Source organism: Miscanthus floridulus, chromosome 18 (assembly GCF_019320115.1).
Source record: "Miscanthus floridulus cultivar M001 chromosome 18, ASM1932011v1, whole genome shotgun sequence".
NCBI classification, from domain to species: Eukaryota; Viridiplantae; Streptophyta; class Magnoliopsida; order Poales; family Poaceae; genus Miscanthus; species Miscanthus floridulus.
The window spans coordinates 88,092,524-88,120,310 of record NC_089597.1 but is presented as its reverse complement, the minus strand read 5'-3'; the positions used below and the strand labels follow the sequence as shown (position 1 = coordinate 88,120,310).

Below are 27,787 nucleotides of genomic sequence, written 5' to 3'. Positions count from 1 at the left end.
CATCAGAGTGGGTAGGCGTCCGTGTAGAGAGGCCGCACCTAATTTTTTTTACCGTAATCTCTGCCTGCTCCTTCTACTGCGTGCTGACCGTATGACTCAGAGATTATATTTGGGTCTAACCATTTTATTGGGATTTTTATTCTACTGTTAACCACAAACATGTTTGAGATACCACAGATGAGTGCAACTTTCAGGATTTTTGTCTGGGTTTTCTAGCTTTCGTCTACCTACTCTTGAGAGACTTGTCTGCCCTGTCCACAGCCCCAGGTGATTTTGTCTACGCTTCCCAGAGCTCATTAGACGTTCGGAGAGAGTTGTCTGTGTTAGACAATAGGATTAGTATCCTTGATACTTGTATATGACGCAAGGTCCAGAGATGTTGGGCAGGCGTGTTAGTTGAGATATTCTCTCTTGTACATGCATTAGGATAGATACGATCTCCTTGTTTATTGTAACAAACCCAATTTGATGTAACGCCACATAGGGGCTGTTCCCTATCCTATTTAACATGCACCGAGAGACCCAAGATCGGGTCATCTCGTTCCCACTACGTTTTCATGGTATTCAGAGCCACTCTCCTCATGGAAACAAATCCATGGCGCACTCTACCGCCGCCGCAGCAACTTTCTCCTTCGGCTTTCTCCCTCCCGTGACAGAGAAGCTCACCCGTGGCAACTATGGCATGTGGTACGCCCAGGTGTCGTCCACATTGAAGGGAGCTCAACTCGCTGGGTACATCAAACCCTCGGCGAAACCTCCGTCTCCGTTTCTCGAAGACTGGACGAGCGATGACAAGAAGGTGGAGCCGGTCCCAAATCCGGAGTATGAGAAGTGGGAGGCAAAAGACCAACAGGTTCTGAGCTACCTGTTTGGATCTCTCTCCAAAGAGATCTTTGCTCAAGTGTCGACATGCACAACCATAGCCGAATTGTGGGCTGCAATCCAGGCACTTCAGGTGTCGCAATCTCGTGCACGCGTGATCTCCACGCGCATGGCGCTTGCAACCGCGACCAAGGGGACGTCGTCCGTTGCGGATTACTTCGTCAAGATGAAGGGACTTGCCGATGATATGGCCTCAGCAGGTCGGAAGCTGGAGGATGAAGAGCTGGTCTCGTACATTCTCACGGACTCGGTGAGGACTCCGACGCCGTCGTCACATCGGTGTCAGCAAGAGTTGAGCCAATCACCGTCCAGGAACTCTACGCCCAGCTCACCTCATTCGAGCAACGAAAGGAGCTGCACGGTGGAGGCGTCCAATCCTCTGCCAACGTTGCCTCGAAGGAAGGTCATGGTGGTGGAAATTCCAACAATCCTCGCGGCCGTAGAGGTGGAAACCGCGAAGGCTTTGGACGAGGACAGAAGGGTGGTCGTGGCGGTGGCAGCAGTGGCGGCCGAAATTTCCTTCAAGGTGTGTTATGCCAAGTTTGTGGCAAGGAAGGACACATGGCGTATCGTTGCTATAAGAGATTCGACCGTGACTTCTCCGGGCCACCGCAAAAGACTGCTTCCTCAGCGACAACTTCATACGGGGTTGATACAAATTGGTACGTGGACTCTGGAGCCACGGACCATATCACTGGAAATCTTGAGAAGCTCACGTTGCGTGAGAAATACAACGGAGGTGATCAAGTCCACGCGGCAAATGGCATAGGTACGGAGATTGATTATATTGGTCATAGCACTTTGCATTCCCCAAATAGTGTTCTCCGTCTAAACAATGTTCTCCATGTTCCCGCTACTTCAAAAGATCTTATTTCTGTTAATCGTCTTGCACGTGATAACAATGCTTTCCTTGAATTTCATCCAAATCATTTTTTGATCAAGGAGCAGGGGACAAAGAAAATCCTCCACAAAGGCACATGTGAAAAGGGGCTTTATCCATTCAGGTCTTCCACCAATAAGCAAGTGCTTGGAGTCACCAAGCCATCGAGTTCCTTGTGGCATCATAGACTACGTCATCCATCTAGTCGTGTAGTGCAACAAGTCCTTAGTCGTCATCAGTTGCCTTTTATTCATTCTAATAATGATACTATCTGTGATGCCTGTCAGCAAGGCAAAAGTCATCAGTTTCCTTACCCTAAATCAACAAGTGTATCATCGAGTCCTATGGACCTTATTTTTTCAGATGTGTGGGGGCCTGCTCCAACCTCCATTGGGAAGCATGAGTACTATGTTTCTTTTATTGATGATCACAGTAAATATACTTGGATCTATCTTCTGCGTAGAAAGTCTAAAGTTTTTTAGTGTTTTCATGACTTTAAGAATCTTGTTGAAAGGCAATTTAATCGCAAGATCTGTGTAGTTCAAACTGATTGGGGTGGGGAGTATCAATCTTTGAACTCCTTCTTTAAACGCATAGGCATAGAACATCATGTTTCTTGTCCTCATGCACATCAACAAAATGGGTCTGCAGAAAGGAAACATCGCCACATAGTAGAGATGGCACGTACACTTCTTGCCCATGCTTCAGTCCCTTTAAAATTTTGGGATGAAGCTTGCCTCACAACAGTTTTTCTAATTAACCGTCTTCCTTCTAAGGTTATCAATGATCAAACCCCATTTGAGCGCCTATTTGGTCATCAACCAGATTATTCTTTTTTACGCACTTTTGGCTGTGCGGTATGGCCAAACTTGCGTCCCTACAATAGTAAGAAACTCCAGTTTCGTTCCAAGCGATGTGTTTTTCTAGGCTACAGCAATTTACATAAGGGTTTCAAGTGTTTGGAACCGAATGAAGGGCGTGTCTATATATCTAGAGATGTAATCTTTGATGAGAATGTTTTTCCTTTTGTGGCCATGCATCCAAACGCTGGAGCTCGCCTATGGGCTGCAATTTCCTTGTTGCCAAACTCTCTTTATAGTCCTAATGCCACTTTTGGGGATGCGATTTTGCATGATCAATATTCTTCTCCATTAACCACTAATGCTTTGCCAAGCTCGTCATGTGAAGGAACAAACACAGGAAGAAAATCGGGGCTAAGTCAAGCAGACAACGGTGCTGGAACGCCCTCAACAATCTCATCTCATATGATGGAAGAAGACGACAACCGTGGTGCTGACTCTGAGGTGGATCCTCCGGCAGATCATCCTCGGACTGACACTGCATCCACTTCGAGTTCAGCGTCGCCCGCGTCCTCTCCACTGCGTATCTCCGTTAGCTCTGGCAGATCTTCTACGCCCATGCCAAGCGGATCTTCGTCAGCTCCGAGCTCAACCATGTCACAGTTGGATCCCGCACCAGACGCTGCACCTGCAAGCGGATCCTCTGTGGACGGTGCACCTGCAGCATCACCTGCACCCTCACGACCGACAACCCGACTCCAACACGGTATATCTAAACCAAAAATATATACTGATGGCACTGTTCGTTGGAGTACCCTCGCTAGTTCCTCTACAGGAGAACCTACCTCAGTTGCCGATGCACTATGTGACACACGGTGGGTGGAGGTGATGCACAATGAGTATCAAGCCTTGATAAGGAACAAAACATGGTGGCTAGTACCACCTCCATCCAAAGACAAGAATGTGATCGGTTGTAAGTGGGTTTATAAAATTAAGCACAAATCTGATGGATCTATTGATAGATATAAAGCAAGGCTTGTGACGAAGGGATTCAAGCAACGCTATGGCATTGATTATGAGGACACGTTTAGTCCAGTGGTCAAGGCGACCACTATACGACTTATCTTGTCTATTGCAGTCTCCAGGGGATGGTCATTATGACAACTAGATGTGCAGAATGCTTTTCTCCATAGAGTACTAGATGAAGAGGTGTATATGCAACAACCACTGGGTTATGTTGACAGTGCTCATCCTAACTATGTCTGCAAGTTAGACAAAGCACTCTATGGGCTGAAACAAGCTCCGCGTGCCTGGTATGCTCGGCTTTGCAACAAGCTTATTCAGCTTGGCTTTGTTCCTTCAAAGGCGGACACTTCTTTGTTCTATTATAACAAGGGTGGATATACTCTATTTGTTCTTGTGCATGTTGACGATATTATTGTTGCTAGCTCATCTCCTACAGCCACAACAGCTCTATTGAAGGATTTGCAGGCGGGCTTTGCTCTCAAAGATCTTGGTGATCTTCATTACTTTCTTGGTATTGAGGTCAAGCGGGTGGAGGACGGCTTAATTATGTCACAACAAAAGTATGCCTCGGATATTTTGTTGAGGGCAGGTATGAGTAACTGTAAGCCTGTTAGTACACCTATATCTATTTTAGATCGGCTCAGTGTCAATGATGGAGATAAGCTAGGGCCTGATGATTCCTCCAAGTACCGTAGTCTAGTAGGGGCACTACAATACCTGACATTGACTCGTCCGGATATATGTTTCGCTGTGAACAAGGTTTGTCAGTTCCTGCATGCTCCTACTACGGTACACATGAGTGTGGTCAAGAGAATCCTACGGTATTTAAAAGGATCTTGGAATACTGGGCTTAAAATTTGCAAATCACAGTCTATGCTGGTTAGTGCCTTCTCAGATGCAGACTGGGCAGGATGTATAGATGACAGGCGTTCAACAGGTGGCTTCGCTGTGTTCTTGGGCAAAAACTTAATCTCGTGGAGTGCCAAGAAGCAGGCCACTGTCTCACGATCGTCCACTGAAACTGAGTACAAGGCACTAGCAAATGCTACGGCTGAGTTAATGTGGGTGCAAAAACTGCTACATGAGCTTGGCATCTCTCATCCTCCGTCTGCAAGACTATGGTGTGATAATCTTGGGGCTAAATATCTCACCACAAATCCAGTATTCCATGCCAGGACAAAACACATTGAGATTGACTTTCACTTTGTGAGAGAACGTGTCGCTCAGAGACTCTTGGATGTTCGGTTCATCAGTTCTGGAGATCAGTTAGCAGATGGTTTCACTAAGCCGGTCATGGCTGGGAAGATCAAGCAGTTTTGTGCCAATCTCAACCTTGTTAGTGGCTGAGATTGAGAGGGGATGTTAGACAATAGGATTAGTATCCTTGATACTTGTACATGACGCAAGGTCCAGAGATGTTGGACAGGCGTGTTAGTTGAGATATTCTCTCTTGTACATGCATTAGGATAGATATGATCTCCTTGTTTATTGTAACAAACCCTATCTAATGTAACGCCACATAGGGGGCTGTTCCATATCCTATTTAACATGCACCGAGAGACCCAAGATCGGGTCATCTCGTTCCCACTACGTTTTCAGTCTGACCTCTTCAGAGAATTCAGTCCGGGCTGCACAGAGTCCTGCCACTGGGCTGTGTGCGGTGGAATCTGTTTGGTACTCGAAGATGGAGTTCACTTGCAAGCAGCTTTGCTGATGTCGTCCAGGGAAAACAGAATGGATTTGTTTAATAGCCAATGCTGATTTGACCATGGTGTAGGTGAACGAGGCAACATCAAGGTGTATGTGGCGTACTTGGCTGGGAGTTTCACCGAGCCCGAATACATTTCTACAAAATTGATAATATGGCCGGTTTGGCGTAGGAAGTTCTATTAGACTTTGGAGTCTTACGTAGAAAGCGACGACCGATTGACATAACACATAGTTGTACTCCATCCGTCCAGAAACAAGTGACGTGTTTAACTTTTTATATCATGTTTGTCCATTTGTCTTATTCAACTTTTTTATGCACATTCTAAAATAAATAAATTATTATTAAGTATCTCTAATGTTAAAATAAGTCATAACTAAACAGATAATATTTATACAATTTTTTTGAATAAAACGAATGGTCAAACAAGACATCTAAAAGTAAAAAACATAACTTATTTTGGATGGAGGGAGTACAAGTCAATCTATTACGTTATTTTACATCTACTATTTTCTCTCTAGTTTTTGCTTCTTATTTTTCGTTGCCATCTACTTAGTTGCTACAGCAAGCATAAAGTCATAGGAATGATCAGCCCAATCTGGGCAGCCCATCGTTATAGGTAATGCTTGGTTGAGGGCGTCGGTCGGTCCGAACGGATTGACCCGCACGACGTGATGATCAAGAAAAAAAAAGAGGGGCACGTGTTGCAGGCCTGCGCCCGTCTTTTCACGTTGGCAAAGTGGAGACGGACGACCCATGGGAGCACGTGCGACCACTCGCTCGGCATGGGGTGTATGCGACGCGTTGGGCCGTGCATGCGTGGTGACCAAAGAGAGCTGGGAGTTCATGAGAGGGGTGCGGGGTCTGCATGTGCATGCACCATTTGCTGCTCTCGTGACGGGTGACTGTGGGTATCGAGCTCCGCGCCGACGTATGCGTTTCATATGTATGTTTCATGTTGCATATGTTTCATCTGAATATTTATATCTCTTATAAAGTTAAACCCCACTACAAATTTATCTCAACATGTAAGACATTCACAACATTTCTCACTACCTATCCACATCACCTCCCACTAATAGTGGTGTCATCCGCTAATTTTCAATCTCTCCACTACAAGTTTATCTCAACATGCAAGACATTCACATCATTTCTCACTACCTATCCACATCACCTCCCACTAATAGCCATGTCATCCACTAATTTTCAATCCCTTAATGTAAGCTGTTCACACCATCTCCACTAAGCGCAACTTAATTTTAATGTATAAGAAATATATAGGGCATTCATATATTGTTATTTGTTTTGCCATTCCATCCTCTTATAATTTGATCTAATTCCGTTAGTTTTTTTATTGGATTCTTTCATTGTTCACTCCATTTCCACTAAGCATAATTTAATTTCAATATATAAGAGATATAGGTATTCATATATTGTTATTTGTTTTGCCATCCCATCATCTTATAATTTGATCTGATTCTATTAGTTTTTCATTGGATTCTTTCATTGCCCTGTCTAATTTTGGTTAGAATGGAACATATATGTTTAACTTATACATGCAACAATTTTATTTCTAAGAAAGTTTCATAGCAACGCACGGTGTATCCTTCTAGTTGCATATGTTACAATGGCTATACACGTATGTTGCAAGTATATCTTTCAAATATTTCAACTGTTTCATTTGGATGTTGCATGTTTTATCTGGATGTTGCATATATTGCAGTGATTATACGCGTAAGTTGCAAATGTATGTTCCAAATGTTTCAGACGTATGTTCCAAGTGTTTTAACTGAATGTTGCATATGTTGCAGTGGCTATACACATATATTGCAAAGCGTATGTTTCAATTTGTTTCACCTTGTTTCAGTATATTGCAGCAAATGCTACTCCCCATGCGCTTTGACTCGTGGGCACGCACGGGCTGCACGTACCCAGCCAGCGTTGTTTATCTTTGTCATGTCAGACAACTCCAACAGTCAGATGTGGCTCACGCAACGGGCGGTCAGTGCCCAAACGGCCGAGCACTCCCTAGTCAAAGTGTATGCACACATGTAGATCGCCAGAGCGGGCCAGCACGCAACGGACGCAGAACCAAGCACCCTTCCCCCAAGAGTGCAGCATGCAGCCAGATCAACACATGAGTACAGCATCCAGAGGAGGTACTGTGCCACCTGTGAGGGCACAACAACCTTGTGTCTGGCACCAAAGGAACTCCAAGAGCTATTGATATTTGCCCTCTAGTCAGCTGGGTGAGACTCACCGGAAAACATAAACTGAATGGAAGACCGGTCTTGAGGAATCCAAAGAGTAGCAAAGAAAATTCTCACCCAGTCTGCAATATATCTGAGACCTCAGGCAAGCAAGGCATGTAATGTGTGCCCTAATTTCTTCCTCACTTACTCCTACAGATGTTGCCAGGATCTCAACAGTCATATCCCTATTGAAGAGGGCCTGCAAATCAGTCCAGAAGGGTACACGTGCTGTCTTCCTTGGTTTTGTGAATCATTCGTCTTGTGACACAAATCTTAAGTTCTGAATTTTGTTTCCTCTAAGATCTAGAAGCCGAGCAACTATGGGTAGAGGAGATCCGGCTGGCTCTGGCTCTCTCCTGCTCCTGCTCCTGCTCCTGCCGCCTCTAACGCTCCCTCTGTTGAGCCCATTGAGTGCCCTCCTCACCAATCACCTCAAACTCGGTGCTCTGCTACTGCTACTGCTGCTTGTACTGCCATACGAGTTTCTCTAGAGATCTTTGGTTTCTTGATTTTCTTTTGAGGCACAACAACCTTCCCTGTCCCTTTCCTGTCCCCTGGAGGGGGCCTCTCACCTCCTGATCCTCCTGCTGCTGATCTGATCATTGCTGACACTGATCCTGGCATGCCAAGCTGAAGATAGTGCCCTGCTAGAGACTACTGAACCTTTAGATGCTTGACCTCAGTCCATTCTCAAAGGGCTTGGCCCTGAGCTAATCTGCCCAAATGACTGCTGACACCGAGCTGCTGACTCCTAGTGCATCATCAAGTGTCTAGTGCATCATTCAAAATAAAACCGTCACTTGATTTTCTAAATTGTTTGCATTCAGGACCACGACAATGATGACAACAAAAGGAGATTACTGTCCAAGCAATTTAAATCAGAAATACAATAAAGAACTTCAGGTTACAGTTTCATTTTGCAGAGAAGTCAGCACATGAGTTATTTTATTCAAAGCAAAATAACTTCTCTAATTGCTATCCTGCTGTCCCCTTAATTGTGGTACCTTACATATAGACAGAAGGAACATTTTAATATTGCCAGCCAAGCTGCACATACAACTTCAATGAATTTTCAAATCTTCCTACATTTCAAACAAGTGAATTATGAATGGAAAATCAATGACCAGATGACAAGCTGAAGTTTAGACAGCTGTAAGCTAACCAGGATCATAGAAGATGAATTATCACAGTGAAGTTGAAATTCCATACTTGCTGTGAGAGTTCAATAGCACGTGGTAGATTGGATCTTGATATGACACTTTGAAAAGTTGGAGGACAATGTAGCCGCATGTTGTGATGCTAATGCACAGAAGGGGGAAAAAGAATGAAGGTCAATAAATTACTTGAATAAAATCATCAATATGGCTCACAACTTTGTGTAACATGTCACTGATATGAATGCATAATAACCAAAAGGAAACAAAATATGCACCCCAAATGCACAACTGATCCTTCACATACTTCAGTTGACAGGGTTAAAGCAGCTTTATATATTGTACTATATCAAATTGTTTCAAGGAAAGCACCACCCACATATATGAATCGGGCATAACCCTGTGGGAAGATATTCCTAGAGAGAAGTATTACATAATATTACAGTACTTAACGTATGAAAACATATACATATCATGATAACAAACTAATTACAGACATCAACAAAACAATGCTGGTTAACACATAACAATTAATTACAGCATTTAAGTGATATAAATTGAATAGTTACAGCTTATGTTAAGATTTGCAATTAGAAGTATTCTGACAATCTCTTTGCAAACATGGGACTCTCCAGAAATAATATTGCAGGGCAATTACTAGTACTATTTATTCACAACTAGATTTGCTAGCGACTATATCAATTTGGTTAGTTTCTGTAAGCAAGATATCACACGGAAGGTACACATATATGTAGGCAAAGTGTTGCTGGCAAAGTCCCACATCTACAATAGGCCCACCTTGCATGCATGCAAGAGCAGACCCAATTATGATACTGTCATGGGTGTGTGCACAAGCTGTGCCAAGATGGCAGCAAGAGCAGGCGGACAAGGGCGGTGGGCAGTTGTCCATCTGGCCGGCCACATGGGACCAAGGTGCTGGCACAAAAACAGCAATATTTTCTCTCTATAAACGCTAGTACCTGAACACCTTCCAGATGAAGGGCACCCGGTAGGGAGGAGAGAACTCAGGAAAGAATGATACTATATTAGAGGACAACTTCGTTTCTATCATTACCTGCCATGAATGACATGGCCATTGCTCTTAAATAAAGATTACTTCTAACAGAATGAGATATGCTACACCAATTGACAAACTGAAGATAAGATAGAAACGACTTGGCTAACGAAGTGTTGCATCAAAATCAGCACACAGTAAATGGATTCTACTCCCTCCGTTCAAAATTGTAAGTCGTTATAGCTAATTCTAGGTACATAGCTTTTACTAGGTATCTAGATATAATGTATATCTTAGGTGCATAGAAAATCTATGAACTTAGAAAAGCCAGAATGACTTACAATTTGGAACGGAAGGAGTATTAAAGTAAAAAAAGTGGTAAGAAGTTGGTGCTTGGAGCCCCAAAAAGAGATTTATATACCTTCCTAAGCATATCAACAAGACAATCCAAATGGTAGTTGATATCCAAGACGACTCCTTGTGAGTAACCCAGACCTGTAGGCATATTATATTATCAAATATTAACACTTGGCCATAATGCCTATTAGGGAGCAAAATATTAATGTCAAAGTGTATCCCAATCTAGAATAATCTTCGCCCGGTAAGAATTCAGAAACCATAAATAAGCCGTATATATAATGACCATTAAGTTAAAACACAATTGTTGCCGAACATTTTCTATCAGGGTCTACAAGAGAGAAGTGCAGACCAGGATATCAAATGTAAATATTATGAACAAACTCTACTGATTACATTTCCAGTGAAAATACATGCTCTCTATGATCAAAATGAAACTAATAACACTATCAGAAAATTTCAAATAAAATTCATGTAATCGTTATAAAAATGTGTTCTCCATCCTTTTGGACAAAGTAAACATAAGCAGTAAATTTTCACAGCTCATCCATGCACACAAATTATTTTAAACAAATACAAAAAGTTAAGTATGATTGCATCTATCTCATGACTTGTACTCCCTCTGTCCCAAAATATAAGGCGTAACCTTTTTTTATTCATGTCCCATAATATAAGGCGTGCTCTCTCTAGACGCACGTATATCGATGCAATAGTACTAGTATTGTGAGAGAATTAAATACGTTCTTTGGTCTTTGAACCAGAGGTGGTTACGCCTTATATACTGGGACGGAGGGAGTACTACATAGGAGCCAAAGTTTAAGTTGTCTTACCGATATTGCAAAGATATTTATGTAGAAATCAATTAAGGTTGCCGCCATCCACCTGAGTGCACAATTGAAACATTAAACTTGATATTTATGTTTGATAAATGATAAGTATGCTTTGAGTAGAACTATGCATCTAAACCATCCAACACATGTATGAGCTTTCCATTTTAATTGTTGGATACTGAGTTGTACTAACTCTTGCTTTTAGTACACATGATGAACAGAAATCTATTCACTTGCCACCCTAAATTGTTAAATCAAGTAAATATTTACAGATTTTTTGTCATAACTTTTAAAAATACTAACAGGCAAATACCAAAAAATTAGTTGTCTGACTTGTTTTTTTGGGAAAAAACATTTGTTAAATTCATCACAACTTTCAACCCCCCCCCCCCCCCCCCCCCCCCCTCCCCGCCGTGCCAAAAAAAAATTCTCTCTCTTTAATCCAGCTGTTATGCCCTGGTGGAGGAATTGGCGGTGGAGAGCCAAGGCTTCTTAGGTGGTAGTGGTGATCAGCCGGCTGCCGAGGCTCCTTGCCTCATCGCTACCAATCTATGTTGGCCCTGAGAGGTAGAGAGAGGATAGGAGGAAGATTGTTTCATTGCTAGATTTCCAGAGTACAACGTCCGGGATTACATAGGCAAACAAGTCAACCAGTTCTCCTAACTTTTCTCCCAATCTAACTAATCAGTTGACTAAACCGATCAACTTCCTTTTCTCAACCAATCACTAATCAATCTAAGATTATGCTGCCCTCTTGTTCCGGCAGCTGTAGGTGACAGCCCCACATGACAGCAGCACTCTCTCGTAAAGAAACCACCATAGTCATCTAGGTTGCCACAAGCCCACAACCTATCGCCATGGCTTGCAACTGCTGCAGCAGAAAGGAGTGAATGAGGCCAAGGTTGTGTAGCGGTGTGGGAGAGACTGAAGCTCACATGTCAATACATTGGGACATGGTACCTCCTAGTCAGATTACACACTAGTATTAATACATTGGGACATGGTTTTTTTTTTTTGGGGGGGGGGGGGGGGGGGGGGGGGGGGGGGGGGGGGGGGGGGGGAGGGTGCGTAGACCAAGTTAACTGGAATATCTGTGAAACTTAACCTTTTTTTGAGGGATCTGCGAAACTTAACTAGGACATGCAGTTTTTTGTTTATCGTTCTGAAATCCTACAGTTTCATAAAAAATAACTCGATATAAAAGTTTAGCAATTAAAAAATCTTGACTATAACTTCAGTGTATAGCACGATTCCCATATGTCACATTTACTCCATATTTGGAAAGTTAAAACAACCTAGAACTGTGCGGTTATTGTTATTGTGATGCTGCAATCTTATAATTAGTTACTCTTTTCACACTTGCATCAGTTACATTGAGCTCAATGGGCTTCAGAAATCAGCAAAGCAACAAAGTATGAACTGTATTCACTTACGGTGTCAACAATTCCTTCCTAAAAGGTAGTCCATCAGTGATGACAGTATATGTGACAACCGCAGCCATGAATATTCCCAAAATGCTGAAAATAACCCTTCCAATTACAATATAAGAGCACTTTCTTTGGGATAGATTACCTTGCCTGAAAATGTTTCAAGAATACATGTCAAGACAAACTAGTATCAACTTAATTTTATTGGATATCTCATTCGATCAACAAAGTCAGCATGTGGGGCTACAATATGCAGAGTAGCAGAAAGGAATTTGGTGGAATGAAATTTGCGGCTTCAGTATATTAGATAACATCTAGATTCTAGAATGCAACTAACCCGGGGCTTTAAGTATGCTGGTTAAGTAGCCAAAGGTATAGAAATCTAAAGAACTAGTCGCAAAGATTTTGGCACTCTACCTGATAAACAGAAGATCAAGTGGATCTTGGGATGACCCCACAGATGTTACTTCAAAAAGTTTCTTAACAATATAAGCGCAAGTAGCAGCACTGAAAAGATAAAAGAATAAAAAAAATGTGGATACCATCAAGTCAATAAGACTCATCCAGTCAAAGAGAAGTATAGAAGCACAAAAAGAAGCTACAAAACTAAGAGATATAAAATATTAAAGATAAGGAGTCAAATACCTGCCAAAGCAACACAACAGAACCACCCACACAGCAGAACTAATCCAGTTTGCTTCCTTGTAGACAACCCAAGCCTGAAACACCACACAAGAAGCATCTCTAACTTAAGTCAAGTTAGAAATGAAATTGGATCTCCATAAATGTACCAAAAATAATAAGATCTTGTAAATAGGTAAGAATTAAATTATTCAACATTCTAAGGCTCAATCCCCAGACCTATTTGGCCAAGTTTAACAGGAGCATTTACTCTTCAGGAATTATTCAAGCTAATCAGAGGATAAGATTCACTTGGGATATGACAGAAAAAATGATTTGCATGATAACTTTCTAGTCAGTATGGACAAAGGTCAGAACTGGGGTTCAGGTATCTGCAAAACTCAAAATAGAAAGTTTCAACACAAACTGACAAAGGATAATATATCTAAGACAGATAATGGCACAGAGAATTCCTTATTATTTGGACACTCATTTCTGAGATGCAAGTATGCAACCAACATGCAATCATGAGTTCACGATGACCTGAACAAAAATGAACTAATGCAAGTTAGGCATGTATTTGGTTTGAGTAGTAGGATGGTGATGGATCATCCAATCTAACTCCCGAACCTAACATTGTTGTTTAATTTGAGGAATGGAATGGGTCAATCCATCACCACCTCATCTGTCAAAAGCAAATGATTAGTAAAATGGTGAGGAATGGGTAGATCCCACCAAAATTCATGGGATGACCACATGATCGTAGATAGGTTGATCCCTCAAATTAAACATTCTATTAGTTAATCATGTCATACAGATCCCACCAAAATTCATGGGATGACCACATGATCGTAGATAGGTTGATCCCTCAAATTAAACATTCTATTAGTTAATCATGTCATACAGATAAAGGGGAAATGCCAAATAACTGGTAGAAAAAATAGTTTAAAATTTTAAATACAAGTATGCTACAAAAATCATGTGAACTTAATAATGCACAAAGCATAGAGTTCAAACATTCTATTCGAAACAGTAAGTCATAAGACTGATAGCTCCATAATCTATTATTCCACCTTATGTCAAATATATTGTCAATGGTATAGCTCAAAATGAATAGACTAGTAGCTGCTTTGCTTCACTTTCCACAAGGAGTCATTTTTCCAACCCTAGGAGGTACCATCAGATTGTACTTCCAGAAGTACCAAGGCACCTCCCCAAGGCCCAAGTAATAATTTGACAGTGTCTCTTGTTACCTACCAAGGATTATAAAAAAAAGCCCTACCAGCAAAATCATCCTCATAAAGATGGTAACTTAACAAGTTTTCGGTGAAAACCATTGTAAAAAAAAGTGTCTGCTTAAGAATCAGTCATAAAAATCAAGGCATTACCGAGATTGCAATTACATTCACATAAAAATCAATCAGTGTTGCCACCATCCACCTACACACAGCAAAGAATTACAATTTTAAATGAATGTATTTTGCATACATGTAAGCATGAGGAAGAGCTATGAAATGCATGCTCTGAAGCAACACATAGTTTGGTTGTTATGAATGTATCAATCTCTCAAGAACAAACTTCATTGCGTATAGCAAAACAACCAACACAATTTGCACCAATGAGCAAGACTATGTTTCTACGATAACATATTGGTAAAACACCGACAGCACCTTGCAACTTTGCAAGATAAACAGACTGATGGGACTATAAAACACTCATTGCATAGTATATACATAAAACTAAGGTTAATTAACAAACTGAACTTCAGAACACAACATAGACGGCCTTGCAAGACCTACACCATCACCAGTTCATCACGTCTCCTTAGCATTTCAAAATGAGAACGCCACTTAAATATGCAGCTCAGCAGCTGACTGCCTACCACCAGAGAACGTAAGGTAATAGGACTGTAAGAGTGGCTCTGTGGCTCGTTGTTGCTTTGAAATGATCAACGGACAGACAAGTTCCACAATCCACAACCCTCTCCAATACTCATTTCCACAAAATCGCAATAGCTTCCTACCAATCCGCAAGCGAGCACATGGGCAGTACTTACGGCGTAAGCAGCTCGGGGCGGAACGGCGAGCCGTCGGTGGCCGAGGTGTACACCAGCGTGGCCACCATGAGCACGCCCAGCGCCGCGAAGACCGCCCTCCACATGACGAGGGATCCCTGCGCCGCCATGACCACGCTCGAGAGGAAACGGCCGCGGATTTTGTGGGGAGGGGCGAATAGTTGCCGGCGGGGCAAGTAATAGGAGGGAATGGGGAGTGAACGGGAAGCTGACACGTCGGCCCGGAGGAAGCGGAGGCGGAGACGCGGCCACGTAGGATGTGGACGCCGCCGCCGCATCCTGCGACTTGGAAGCCGCGTAGGGTGACGAGGTCGTGGTTGAGAGCAGGTGAGTTGCGGGAGTGACTCAAATACCATATTATATTACATGTTCACTGTAGATCGTGGAGTCCAATAAAATTAGATTTTTTTATTGTATGATTTTTTATGATTTTACTATAATTTTTTTAAAGATTTAGCCAAAATAAGTAAAAAAGAAAAAAAAACAAAAGTGTTTTTGAAAACCGTTTATAACCGGTCAGGACGATTTTAAAAGTTCAGAGAGGTGGTTTTTCCGGTTTTAGAGTTTAAAAAGAAAAATTAGATTTTTTTAAAAGTTGAGGAGATAATGTGAACTTTTTTCGTCAGGAAATGACTCTATTGCTCATTTGGTAGCCCAAAGCAAATTCGGCCGAGTCCCTAGTCCAAGGGAATGGGTATTTGAGTAGGAGGCCCATGAAAGAAACGGGCTGCATTGGTTTCAAACTCCTTATATATAGAACATAAAATATGTTTTGTGTTTGTTTTTGTGATTAAATCTGAGATACTATCATTTACCCCTTCATTTCTATATTGTTTGATTCATTTTCCTAAAACCTGTGACACATATGGTCTATTTTTACCTGCATAGCTAAAGATGAATTCCCCGTCGGGTTTTGCCTCTCCATCCCCGTCCTCGCCAAGGCTCGCGGGGGACGATCTCTCCCCATCCCCAAACCCGAGCGGGGAAACATACCCGACAGGGTCCCTGTCCCCGCTATACAAAGATTTATAGTACTCGAATCAATTATACAGGGATTATTTATATATTTACCATCATTATGATGTGAGTGGTATAAAAAGTACCATGTCAGTGACTCATGTGTCAGTGACACAGTGTAAGATGTCATCCGTAATAATGGTAAATATGTAAATGCCCATTATACAAAAGAAGAAATGTCGACCATAGAACGCATCTTGCAACAAGAAATAAGATGCTTAGTTTAGAGACCACTTGCTTACAAAATTTGCAAAGAAATCGCACACAAGATCTCACAAATCCATTAAATCCACTCGTGCTTGTGTCAGGATGAAAAGTAGACACAAGATGACAAGAGCCACCTGCTGCTGTCCACTATCAAGAATTCAAGATGAGAAATACTCCCTCCGTCCCAATTTATCTGTCGTTTTCGGTGTCCGTGCTACGACTTTGACTCAATTTGTACAAAATATGTGTAACATTTGTGTCTCCAAATAAATTTGTTAAAAAACTAGATTCAAAGATCTTTCCAATGATACTAACTATGTATCATAAATAATAATATTTTTAATATATATTTTGTTAAAGTTGTTTCTCGGGAAACGAGAACCACAGATATTCTGGGACGGAGGGAGTAGGAGATGCAAGATCCATCTTTCCTACAGATTGAAGCACCGAGCAGTAGACTGTAGACGCCACCTGCTGCTGCTGGTGTGGCTGGTCTCCTGCATCGGGACCGTGGCCACGGTCTGGTCGAGCCGCTGGGAGCACCGAGCGTGCCACGAGCAAGGGAGGGGCGTGGGAAGATGGCCGGCGTAGACTCATGGTGGCGCTCAGCACGACGCGAATAAGTCGAAGCTGCTTGTGGCGGCGCGCCTGGTGCTCTGGCGGCTGTGGGAGTGGTTGAGGTGGACGAGGAAGCTAGGAAGTCAAGGGATTAGGGTTAGATTTTGTATATATATATACTTGAACCGTTGCTGGGCCTTCATGGGCCGTTTTGAACGGATCTGAAGCCTGCGACTGCAACACTTCTATATGCTCTAAGCGGGGCGGGTTTGCGGGGATCGAGTTCGGAGGATGGATCCCCATCCCCGTCCCCGCCAGCCCCAACGGGGATTGTTTTCCTACCATTTGGATCCCTGTGGGGGAGAAATTGGCCCTGTCGCCGTCCCCTAATAGGGGAATTCCCCGTGGGGAATCGGGGCCGTTGCCATCTTTATGCATAGCCCTCTGTTTTTTTTTGCGTGGTACCCCTGTGGGTTTAACACTGTGACCAAAATGTTCTGCATTGAGTATGTAACAAAACAATAAATCTATAAAGTTCGGGAAACCCATCAAGTTAAGTGCTATCTCCTAGTCCTAGATGGAAATGGAGAGCTCACCGCCTGATTTCATTTGCTTGAGTATATGATGTCTACCCCCATAGGGCCTTCTTGCTTAGATTTGTGACCAGAGCGACTGAGCGAGTGATAATCAGATTTCACTCCTTGTCCTTTCTGTCATATAATATAAGCAAAAGACACTGAAGTTGTTTTCTCTACGTCCAACATTTTAAAAAAGTATGGTGTGGATCTATTTCCTCTAATTTGTAATACAAATTCATCTAGATTTCTCTTGTGCCTATTTTCACATTCACTATAAATAAATAAAAGCTTAAACAACTTGACAACTCAAAGATTACCATTCCTAGAGTTTCATAATGTGTAACTCTTTCAATTTAAGTATTTATAATAATAATAAATGCATTGTCTTAGTGTCTGAATCCAATGGTAATTATCAAAGCCTACAAATTGTCACATTAATCGAAGTTAAATCAAATTGCCTCTATACATGATGGTAAATTACCCACTATTACCATTACATTAAAAATAACCAAAAATTCTGCTACACATGTTTTGATATAACTCATCCGCACCATTATTAAATAACATGAGGCCAACCACATATGTCGTATTTAACGTATTTACTTTTAGAAATGAAATTAAAATAATATAAAATATTATATATAGAAAAATACTTCAATAGTTAAGAGAAATACAATAAAAAAAATCTCCAATACAAAAAAATAGTCGATCTACTAGTACTCTAGAAAAACACAAGCATTTCTATATTCCGGAGGTTCGCTTAATGAAAAACAAACAATGTAACTTATCTCCCTTCTTCTTGATAGATGCATATGGTTTATCGGTCTTGATAGTCCAAAGCTATTGTCCCTCGTAACAGTGGAAGGGACGACTCTATGTGAGGGCGGCAAGGCATCGACACTTAGGATATTCATATATCGGTATCAAGTGGTAGCTAATCTTAGGGCCTATTTGGTTTTTCCCTTCTAAAGTTTAGCTATTAAACTTTAGTCACTTTAACTATTAAAGTGCCAAATAAACTTACTAAAAAGAGACTAAAGTACTTTAGTCATATTAGTACTCCAAGAGTGACTAAAGTGGGCTAAAATGGAGAGTGGACACGAGCTGCCCCTCATTATTGACGGCCCTCCACCCTTATTTGTGCATTTATTAGGGGTAGTTTGGTCTTTGCTGAACTGCTTTAATGACCTTTAGTCACTAGAACCAAACATGGGTAACAGAAGTTTAGTCATTGATTTTAGTAGCTCAATTTTAATCACGGGAAACCAAATTGGGCTTTAATTAGAATGCATGTCCTAGAGGATGCCCGAGATGAATGCAATTAGAGAGAAAACGATATGCCCAATTAGTAACATTATGATCGATATAGGTGGAACCACAATGAGTATGAGAGGGTACATGTGTTTCATTTCCATAATAAGCACCCATACCTTTAGGCTACAACATTAGTAGGCATCCAGATATACGAAGCGTTCGACATATTTGCTAGTGGAATCACAATCTCTAGCAGCAACAAGAAATGCCAATGAAGTGACCAACCGATGAGAATGACATAAGGTTTAATGGTGCTATCGCCTCTTGGTCTCCAATATTTGGGAGGAAATTATTTCCTTGGTCCTAAAAAAAGTGCTGCTTAGTTTCTTAGTCCTTTTTTTTCCCTAACTTGCTTATTTGGCTCTAAAACAAATTTCCTTTGATTTCTTGGTTCTTCTGTTAGTTTGATGGGGTAACGGTGTTAAGTTGTACACGAAATGACTCTTTTACCCCTCATCGAAGGCTACAACTCATAGGTCTTTCGGGCTACCTCTATCAATAATTTCCCAAAATAAGTTTGGTACAATATTTTTTCAAGCATGAAATCATTATTTTTTATTTTTTCAATAATTATTTTTCAAGCCCAGGGTAAAAGAGTCATTTCGCGTACAGCTTAACACCGTTAGCCCATCAAACTAACGAAAGGGCCAAGAAAACTAAGGAAATTCGTTTTAGGGCCAAATAACACTACTACACAAATGATTTTGCAAGATAGTACCTAAACATTAACAGAGGCGGTCACAAAATTTGACCGCCTCCAAAAATATCGGACGATTGGTGGAGGCGGTCATTTTCATTTACGGAGACGGTCAAACTTGCCCGCCTCGTAAAATCGATTAATGGAGGCGGTTAATACATAACTACCTCCTAAAATTGATTTACAAAGGCGGACCTCTTTAAACAACCGCCTCCAAAAAACACTACTAGAAATATTCACTTCTATGATGAAAATCTTAATGACGAATCCAAAACCGTCATAGAAGAGTGCTTTTTATGATGAATATTTCCATTTCGTCATAGATCGGTGGTGACGATCCTGCAACCCTCCATTTCTATGATGAAATCAGACATCGTCATAAAAAACGTCATAGAAGAGCATATGATTTCGTCATAGATCACCCACGTGACTCATGTGTGATGATCTCCTTTAAAACTGTGACGAACAAGGCTTCGTCATTGAACTAATTACACATGTGTGATGAACAATATTTGATCTGAACGACTTCGTCATAGATCTCCACACGGTACTTTCTCCATCCGATGTGTACCTGTGGGACCTATAGTTACTCATCTGTGACGCTTGCAATTCGTCCTAAAAGTCTCCGCTCGATCCTTTCTCCATGCGATGTGTACCTGTGGGACCCTTCTCCATTCGACGTGTACCTGTGGGACCTGTAGTTACTCATCCGTGACACTTGCAATTCATCATAAAAGTCTCCGCTCGGTGCTTTCTCCATCCGACGTGTACCTGTGGGACCCTTCAGCATCTGACTTGTGGACCCGATGGCTTACGTGTCATGTGTACCTATGGGACCGTTCTCCATCCCCATCCAACGTGTGGGACCCGATGGCTTGCATGTCATGTGTACATGTGGGACCATCTGACCTATGGGACCCGACGGCTCACGTGTCACGTGTACCTATGGGACCATTCTCCATCTCCATCTAACCTATGGGACCCGACAGCTTGCGTGTCACTTGTATCTTTTGTGCCGCCGGGGTCTAATAAATTCAAAAAAACCTCAATGCCTGGGAGTCGAACCCGGGACCCGGAGGAAGGAACACACGGTCTTTACCATTGCGCTAGATGCCTGGTTGTATTGACATGTCTTTAGAGTTGTTATAGTATTATATTCTCTGTGTGGATGCCCTATAGGTTGACCTATATTAGATATTTCCCCTTCAAGTGAAAACAAATATGTGCCTATTAGACTAGCGGCGGCGGTGAAGGAGGATCCCCGGTGTGCTGTGGTGGCTCCAGCGTCCTTTTGGAGGCTAGGCGGCGGGGCTTGCCGGTGGAGCACGGTGGCATTGGCGTTCGTGTCTGTTGTGTGCCGCGGCAGAGGCGACAGATCCGATCCGTAGGTCTCCTTTCTCGCATTTTCCTGTTCACTTCACTGTTTTGGTCCTTGCTTGAACATGAGGTATATAAGAATCATTCTAGCATTAGAGATCTGGTTAGGCTGATGATATGATGATGAAAAGAATTAGAAGGTGGCACTGGTTGGTTTTCTGCTGATGTCTTGGTTTTCTGCATATGTTTAGTTTTATTACTGTAAATGCCTATGTGCAACTAGGCCTGTTAATTGTCAAGTGCTTGCTTGATTATACCTATCTGTCTAGTCAAACAAACAGGCCCATTGCTTCTGCCTTCAAAACTGTTGTAATTGTCGTCCTCTTAATCTTTGTCTGCCTCCTAAGCTCTGAGCTCATGTACTGATTGTAAGTGTGATGGATAGACTTAATTTAGCTGGAATTATAATGGTTACAGCTCTATTAATTGCTACTCTAGTTTGAGTTATATATATCTATGTGGTGCTACTCTAAATTTGTTTGAGGTCGTACCATAAAAATTGTTAATGGTTGTTAAGTTGCACTTTGGTATGAGTTGTAGACTTCACTGATGGATCTTTGTTAGATTATTTTCATCTTTAGTGATCTTATTACTGACCAAGCTCTCATCTTACTGCACATAGACAAAATGGAGGAGGCCCCCCAACAAGAGGAACACACTAGCTAGCCTCACAGATGATGTCATTGTTGAGATCCTCTGCCACCTCCCTGCCCTACTCCTTGTGCTGCAAATATGTCTGTCGCTCCTAGAACCGCCTCATCTCGGACTACAACAACCATAAGGTGTTGCCCCAGACTCTAGCCAGGTTCTTCTACGACATTGACCAAGACATCGATGCTACACCAAAATCACTAGTGAACACCCCTTCTTGTCCTTGCCCTTCACCTTACCCAATGCAGCTGTTGTTGATGGTAGTGAACAACCATTACAAACGTCAATTAAACATGTATAAGGGCATAAATGTAATCACCAATGAAGGTTTAGGGGTTTAAACTAATGAATTCCATGAGCTTTGGTGATTTCATGATTGCAGGAGGATTTATCTAGAAAATAGCTCCTGGGACCACTATCATACACTCCAAACAAGCAAACCGACGACAACAAGTGACTCAACCTATGAAACTTGTGAAAGACGATTCAATTTCTTGACCCCTACTCCTCCTAGAGTCCTTGCCCATTACTCCACCTCGATTCCTTGGCCGCTACTCTACCTCTGTCCTATATATAGCAACCCATACCCCCTCTCTCACCAGATCCTAAAACCCTAATTCATATTCTCCTCATCAGGATCAGAGCCAGCTCTCAAGATGTAGAAGTAGAATAGCTCTAGTTGAGAGTTAGGGAGAGTTGAGCCATGCTCAGGTTCTAGAGAAATCTTTGGAGGTCGGGTAAATTTTTGTATCTTACCTTTGCAATACTTATGCTTTAATATAGTTATCTTCTCTATTCACATTTATGCCTTTCATATGTATGGCAAGTATAGTTATCATATCTTAGCATGGGATCTTCGCTCGCATGGAGTGCTCTAGTTATTATATGTGATTAGAGTAGTAATTAATAGTGTAGACGCGGTGTCTAGACTATGAGTTACCTAAGATTGCACCCAACCCTGCGGATAGTTGTGGTAGCCCCAAGTGGTGACAGCCCTGATGGCCGATGTAGTCCACCATGTTTGGGTTGGTGTTTGTAGAACCATAGTCGGAGCTTCCTAGTCCCTTTCTCATCCCTTTCTGTGGCTAGTGTTCCAATGTCCCAAAGTGCTATTGTGTGTGATCGCTATATCTACCCATGCTTTAGTTATATCCTCTAGTCTAAACTAGAATAAAACCAAAGTAATAGAGAAGTATTTAAGAACCTTGAACTCAACCTTGTCCACTCAATTTAGCTAGACTACTCATTTATATACCATGGAATTCTCTTATGTGTGTTATTATTCATAACTCTTATCATAAACAACACTTACCCCCACTTTAGTTTAGTTAGTATACTAGTTAGTAGATACATGATAGTGAACTATCAACTTCTTTAACCATTGTTTCCCTATAGATAAATACGATACTCTAGAATACTCTCAGGTGAAAGCTACAACGGTATCCGTGCGCTTGTGGATTTATCTGTGTGCGTTTAAAAATACCAACAAGCTCTTTGGCGCCGTTGCCGGAAAAACAATTGGCGTAAAGATTTTGATACTAGCTTGATATCTGCTAATCTAGTTATAACTAGCTTTTGTGGGATTACCCCTGTTCTGTTGAATTGTAGAAAAGACAGGACAACAGACGCCATTGCGACCTTTTGGCAAGTTTCAACAAAGAAAGAAGAAACATTGAAGAACCTAGGGTGCCTGAACATTCAAGATCCTTCAATATTGGAACCCTGTTATCTCATAGGTTTGTATAAACATATATATATTATTCTTACCATGTGTAGATTGGAGAAAAAGGTCGATGTCACAAGAATTCAAATCACATCTCAAGTGATGAATACAGACGCTGCACTACTCACAAATTCCATCATGTGAGTCATGGTAAGTATGATCGAGAAAGATGAGATAGTCTTGCTCATGGACTTTAAACTTAATGAGTAGTTATCACTAAATTTTTGTATTCCACTGTACGTTTACTTTGAATAATCCATGCATCCACTTCAATTAGTTTAAATTCTCTCATATCAAATCCACAGCATATTTAGTTCCTTTCATACATTCATGCCACTTGCATCTTTTATTAAAAAAAATCTCTCACCATGATCATGCTCTTTCATCTCTATTTGAATAAATCTCTATAATGCTTTAATATTACCTTTTGTTTACTATAGTATGTTTAGGTTTGGAAGTATCTTTATACATCTTTTAAAGGAAGCATGGTGCTTAGTTTAAATCAAGAGGTGTGTGACCTTATTTCCAAAGTCTTTTTAAATTAAGCATGGTGCTTAGGTTAAAATGTCTTCCTTAATCAAATTAGAATGGAGTTTAGTTTGGTTATTGAACTAAAACTTGCTGTAGTAGATACTGGTTATTTTATTGGACTAACCCTAGTAGAAAACTCTCAAACTAAAATTGGGGAAGTCCTAAGATAAATTCACACCGAAGATGAAGCAAGGCATATGAATTCCAAAAACTTTGCACAAAGAAGACCCAGCTCATTCTTCATGGAAGGAAGAACTACGAGTATCAAGGTTTATTCACTTATCTTTGTTGTAAGTTATCTTAAGCCTTGAACCAAGCTAGAATGCAGCCAACACATAAAGTCTGTTAATAAAAAATCTATGCTAAAGCAATCCTAAAACTATCCTTTCATTAGCATAGACGAAAACTACAAAAGTTATGGACAACAACCCATAATGCAACTTTGTTTTATTCCCTCGGGTATGTGTCCACTAACATTTTGCAGAAAAAATGAGCATAAGCTATGCCTGTTCATGGTATGAACCTACAAATCCAGAAATCACCACTATAGCTGTAGAAGTGGACGAACAAATCGACAGGCTATGAGCAACATCAAAGACAACCTAGCATTGAGCCTTTGCAAGACTCAAGCTAGGATGTTGATGAGAAGCAGGATGAAACCCACCTTGTATTAGCCAGAATATGCCTGCTTTCATCATCTTTGAAGGGACCAGCTCGCACGTTGGCAACAAGGATCAAGACAATGAGATGCCACTACATCATGGCGTGCATCATTGTGTCAGCAAGCATCGGTAATCAATGAGGTCTGTTGACGGTGTCTCGTAAGGCCGCAAATGACCATGGACGCTGAAGGGACCGTGACGCCTAAGAGGGGGGGGGGTTGAATTAGGCAACTTAAAAATTATGACTTCTAAAATTATGGCCTCTTTTTCTAACCTTAGCAAAACCTATGCAAAAGACAAACTATCTAAATGTGAACTACGGTTTTGCTAGTGTGTTGCTATCTCTACCACAAAAGGAGTAATATGATCAATGTAAATGCAAAAGCTAAAGAGTAAGGTAGAGATATGCAAACTCCCATCGACGACTTCAGTATTTTTACCGAGGTATCGAGAAGCGCGCAAGCTTCCCCCTAGTCCTCGTTGGAGCCCCTCGTAAGGAATCCCTCTCAAGGGCCAAGCTCCTGGTCGGGTAACTTCGTGGATAGCCTCGGGCCTTCCCCACGCGCAAGTGGGTCTCCGACATGCCTTCCGGCAAGCCTCTCCTGAATGCTCCCCGCCGTCTTCACTATCAAGCTTCCGGCCAAAATGCCATGGGCCTTGTTCCCTCTGGTACACGGTGGCGACCACACCACAACCGTGGTTGGTGTGATCTCGCAAGACTACAAGCCCCGCCGATGTACAACAATGGTGCGCACAAGCACCGAGTGGTAAGAAGTATGCAAACCTCACTAAACTCTAGGCCTAAACCTAGAGCAAGCGCATAAGCGGTGGTCTAATCAACCTAAGCACTTCACAAAGCACCTATGCCAAATCACCTAATAAAACATTAAGCACTATGCAAGTGGAGATCACTAAAATAGGGTATCAACACCCTTGGTATGTTTCCTCAACTCCACATGGCTCATTTGGCCGGTTGGGGGTTGTATTTATAAGCCCCACTGAGAAAGTAGCCGTTGGGGATGAAATCCCGCTTTTCTGCTACTGACCGAATGCTGAACTCGTCCTAACCGGACGCGTCCGGTCATCCCGATCGTTGGAGCCGCGAACACTTGATCGGACATTGCCAGCGTCCGGTCACCTACCACTGAACATGTCCGGTCGTAGTTTCGCCGCTCTGGAACCTCTCTGTACTCGATCAGACGCTACTGCCCTATGTCTGGTTAGTTACCGTCAGTGTCCGATTGCTGCTGATGACGCCAGTCTACCGAGCCTCTGATCCAGCGTTCGGTCGCTTCTTCTAGCGTCCGGTCGCCTCTGCGAGCTCGTTTCTTCACGATCTTGCGTACGGCTTGGTTCCTATCTTCATGCTTTTACTTTGTTGATATCTTGAGTCTTCTCTTGTGCTCCTAAGGTCTTGGTTATGGTGTTGATCATTGGATCATCACGTCACCTTTGTCCAAGTCACGTCTTGCACCCTATTGAACTACAAAACAATCACTTGCAAATTCATTAGTCCAATTTGGTTGTGTTGATCATCAAACACCAAAATCCAAAGTAAATGGGCCAAGGGTCCATTTTCCTTACAATCTCCCTCTTTTTGGTGATTGATGACAACACGACCAAAGCAAGCAAATAATAGAATTTTGAAATTTAAAAACTACCTACTTGCTAGGATGCAATGCAAGGGGCAAGATTATATGATGCTAAAAGATACTACTTGTAAGACTATATAGAAACTTATCTTGCCCTTGCAAATGTCCCCATGTGGTATTATGGATTTAAGCCTTGCTTCCTGCAAGTTTTCCCATTACTTAGGCTAATCCATAATCCACTATCCTCCCTTTCTCGGACCATTATTATAAATTAATGCTTGCTTTTGGTCCTCTAAATTCCCCCCTTTGAAATCAAACACCAAAAAGGAAGATATTAGTAGCACAAGGGAGGGTCAAACTTTATGATCCTTTATGTGTAGAGTGGAATAGATCACAAAATTTGACTCTTACATTATATAGACAAAACTCCCCCTAAATATATGCATACATGTGATAGAAGGCAAAGCATATGCATAATTGGCAAATTTTTGCTCGCGGGAATTTAATCTATATAATGCATGGAGAAAGCATATAAATATCAAAATGAAATCAACATGATGATATTGGTTTAGAAATACCACATGCGGAAACCAATTTGATTTCTATCACTTGCAACCGGGGGTGGATCTTTAAAGTATGATGCTTAACTCTGGGTACTCCATTTTCCTTGCAATGAGACTACTATACACATGATAAGCTTGAAAAGGTGTTAGTCTCAAAGCATCCAACTTGTAGAGTAACCTCCCCCTAAATTTGTGCACACAAGTATGGAATACTTGTTGGAAACATGCACATTGATTTTAGAATAAAAAATACCACTTGAAAGATGACATCACATGAGTGAGAATCATTTTCGAAGATGATATTCGGGAGAAATTATCTACAATTTGAACTTCGGCACATATTAGATGAACAATTGAAGGACAAGCTATGTGTCGTGCTCCTAAACAATTTTTAACCATGTAGGATTGCTCCAAGGAATAAGAATGAAACCGAGCAAGCCTACCATATTAAATACCTAGTGTATGCATGACAAAAGATATAAGCATGCAAATGCAAACCTAGGCATAAATAGTAACTAGATGCTAAAAGATACCAATTGTAGGAAAATTTAAATCTAATACCAATTGAAGTAAATTGAATCTAGTTACCTAACATGGGAGGGGAATTTGGGTCCATAGTATTCACTAACCCACTTGGCAATTATTTTGTCCATCATGATGCACCCCATGAAATGTATCCATACTTTGCCAAGTCTCCAAATTCACCGAAGTCCATTGGACTTCTCACTTCCCTTTCAGGATCCAAACCTTCTTGGTGCTCTTCATGTTGGAAATGATCTCCTTTGGCACCCAAAAGCATTTGACCCCATTATTGGCTTGCTTGTTCACCTTGATGGCCACCACCTTGTTATTTTTCTTCTTCTTCAAGAGATAAGGTATGGAGACCTTTTTGTCCACCTTGTTGGTGTAGGTGTTGGAGAGCCTGCTTGTTTGTTTCTTCTCTTTCTTCTTTGCTCCTCCCCCATTCTTCACCTTGCACTCATAGGACTTGTGACCTTCCTTGTGGCACATGTAACAAACCATGGTTTGTCCTTCATCAAGCTTCTTCACTCCCTTGACGGTGTTATCTTGATGAAGTTGGGTTTGCTTTGCCCACTTGAGTCAAGTCCTTGGTGAGGCGAGCTACTTCTTGCTTGAGTTGCTCATTCTCCTTTGCAACCTCTTGTGTGCATGTATCTACAACAACTTTCTCAACACAAACTTGGTTGCACAAAGGTGAGTCTAAACATAAAACATTACAAGAAGTAGAGGCATCCTTTTTAGACATGTTAAAGATAGAACTTTTCTTTTT

General features: G+C 41.6%; 1 protein-coding gene and 1 pseudogene across 3 annotated transcripts; one reads left to right on the top strand and one right to left on the bottom strand.

Moving 5' to 3' along the window:
- Positions 1-595: 595 nt before the first annotated feature.
- LOC136524135 (uncharacterized) lies at positions 596-4,935 on the top strand (annotated as a pseudogene).
- A 3,480-nt stretch (positions 4,936-8,415) lies between these two features.
- Positions 8,416-15,312, bottom strand: LOC136522006 (uncharacterized). Of its 3 annotated transcripts, none has more exons than XM_066515785.1 (9): positions 15,009-15,312; positions 14,341-14,392; positions 12,977-13,050; positions 12,749-12,838; positions 12,338-12,481; positions 10,905-10,956; positions 10,139-10,212; positions 8,711-8,847; positions 8,416-8,630 (listed from the first exon to the last, which is right to left on the bottom strand). In XM_066515785.1, exons 1-8 carry the CDS (start codon positions 15,302-15,304, stop codon positions 8,733-8,735), a joined length of 897 nt encoding a protein of 298 aa, XP_066371882.1. In that variant the 5' UTR covers positions 15,305-15,312; the 3' UTR covers positions 8,416-8,630; positions 8,711-8,732. The 3 variants fall into 3 exon arrangements, with proteins under 3 accessions (XP_066371882.1, XP_066371884.1, XP_066371885.1); XM_066515787.1 differs by having other exon boundaries at positions 8,416-8,626; XM_066515788.1 differs by having other exon boundaries at positions 8,758-8,847.
- Between the last annotated feature and the right edge of the window lie 12,475 nt (positions 15,313-27,787).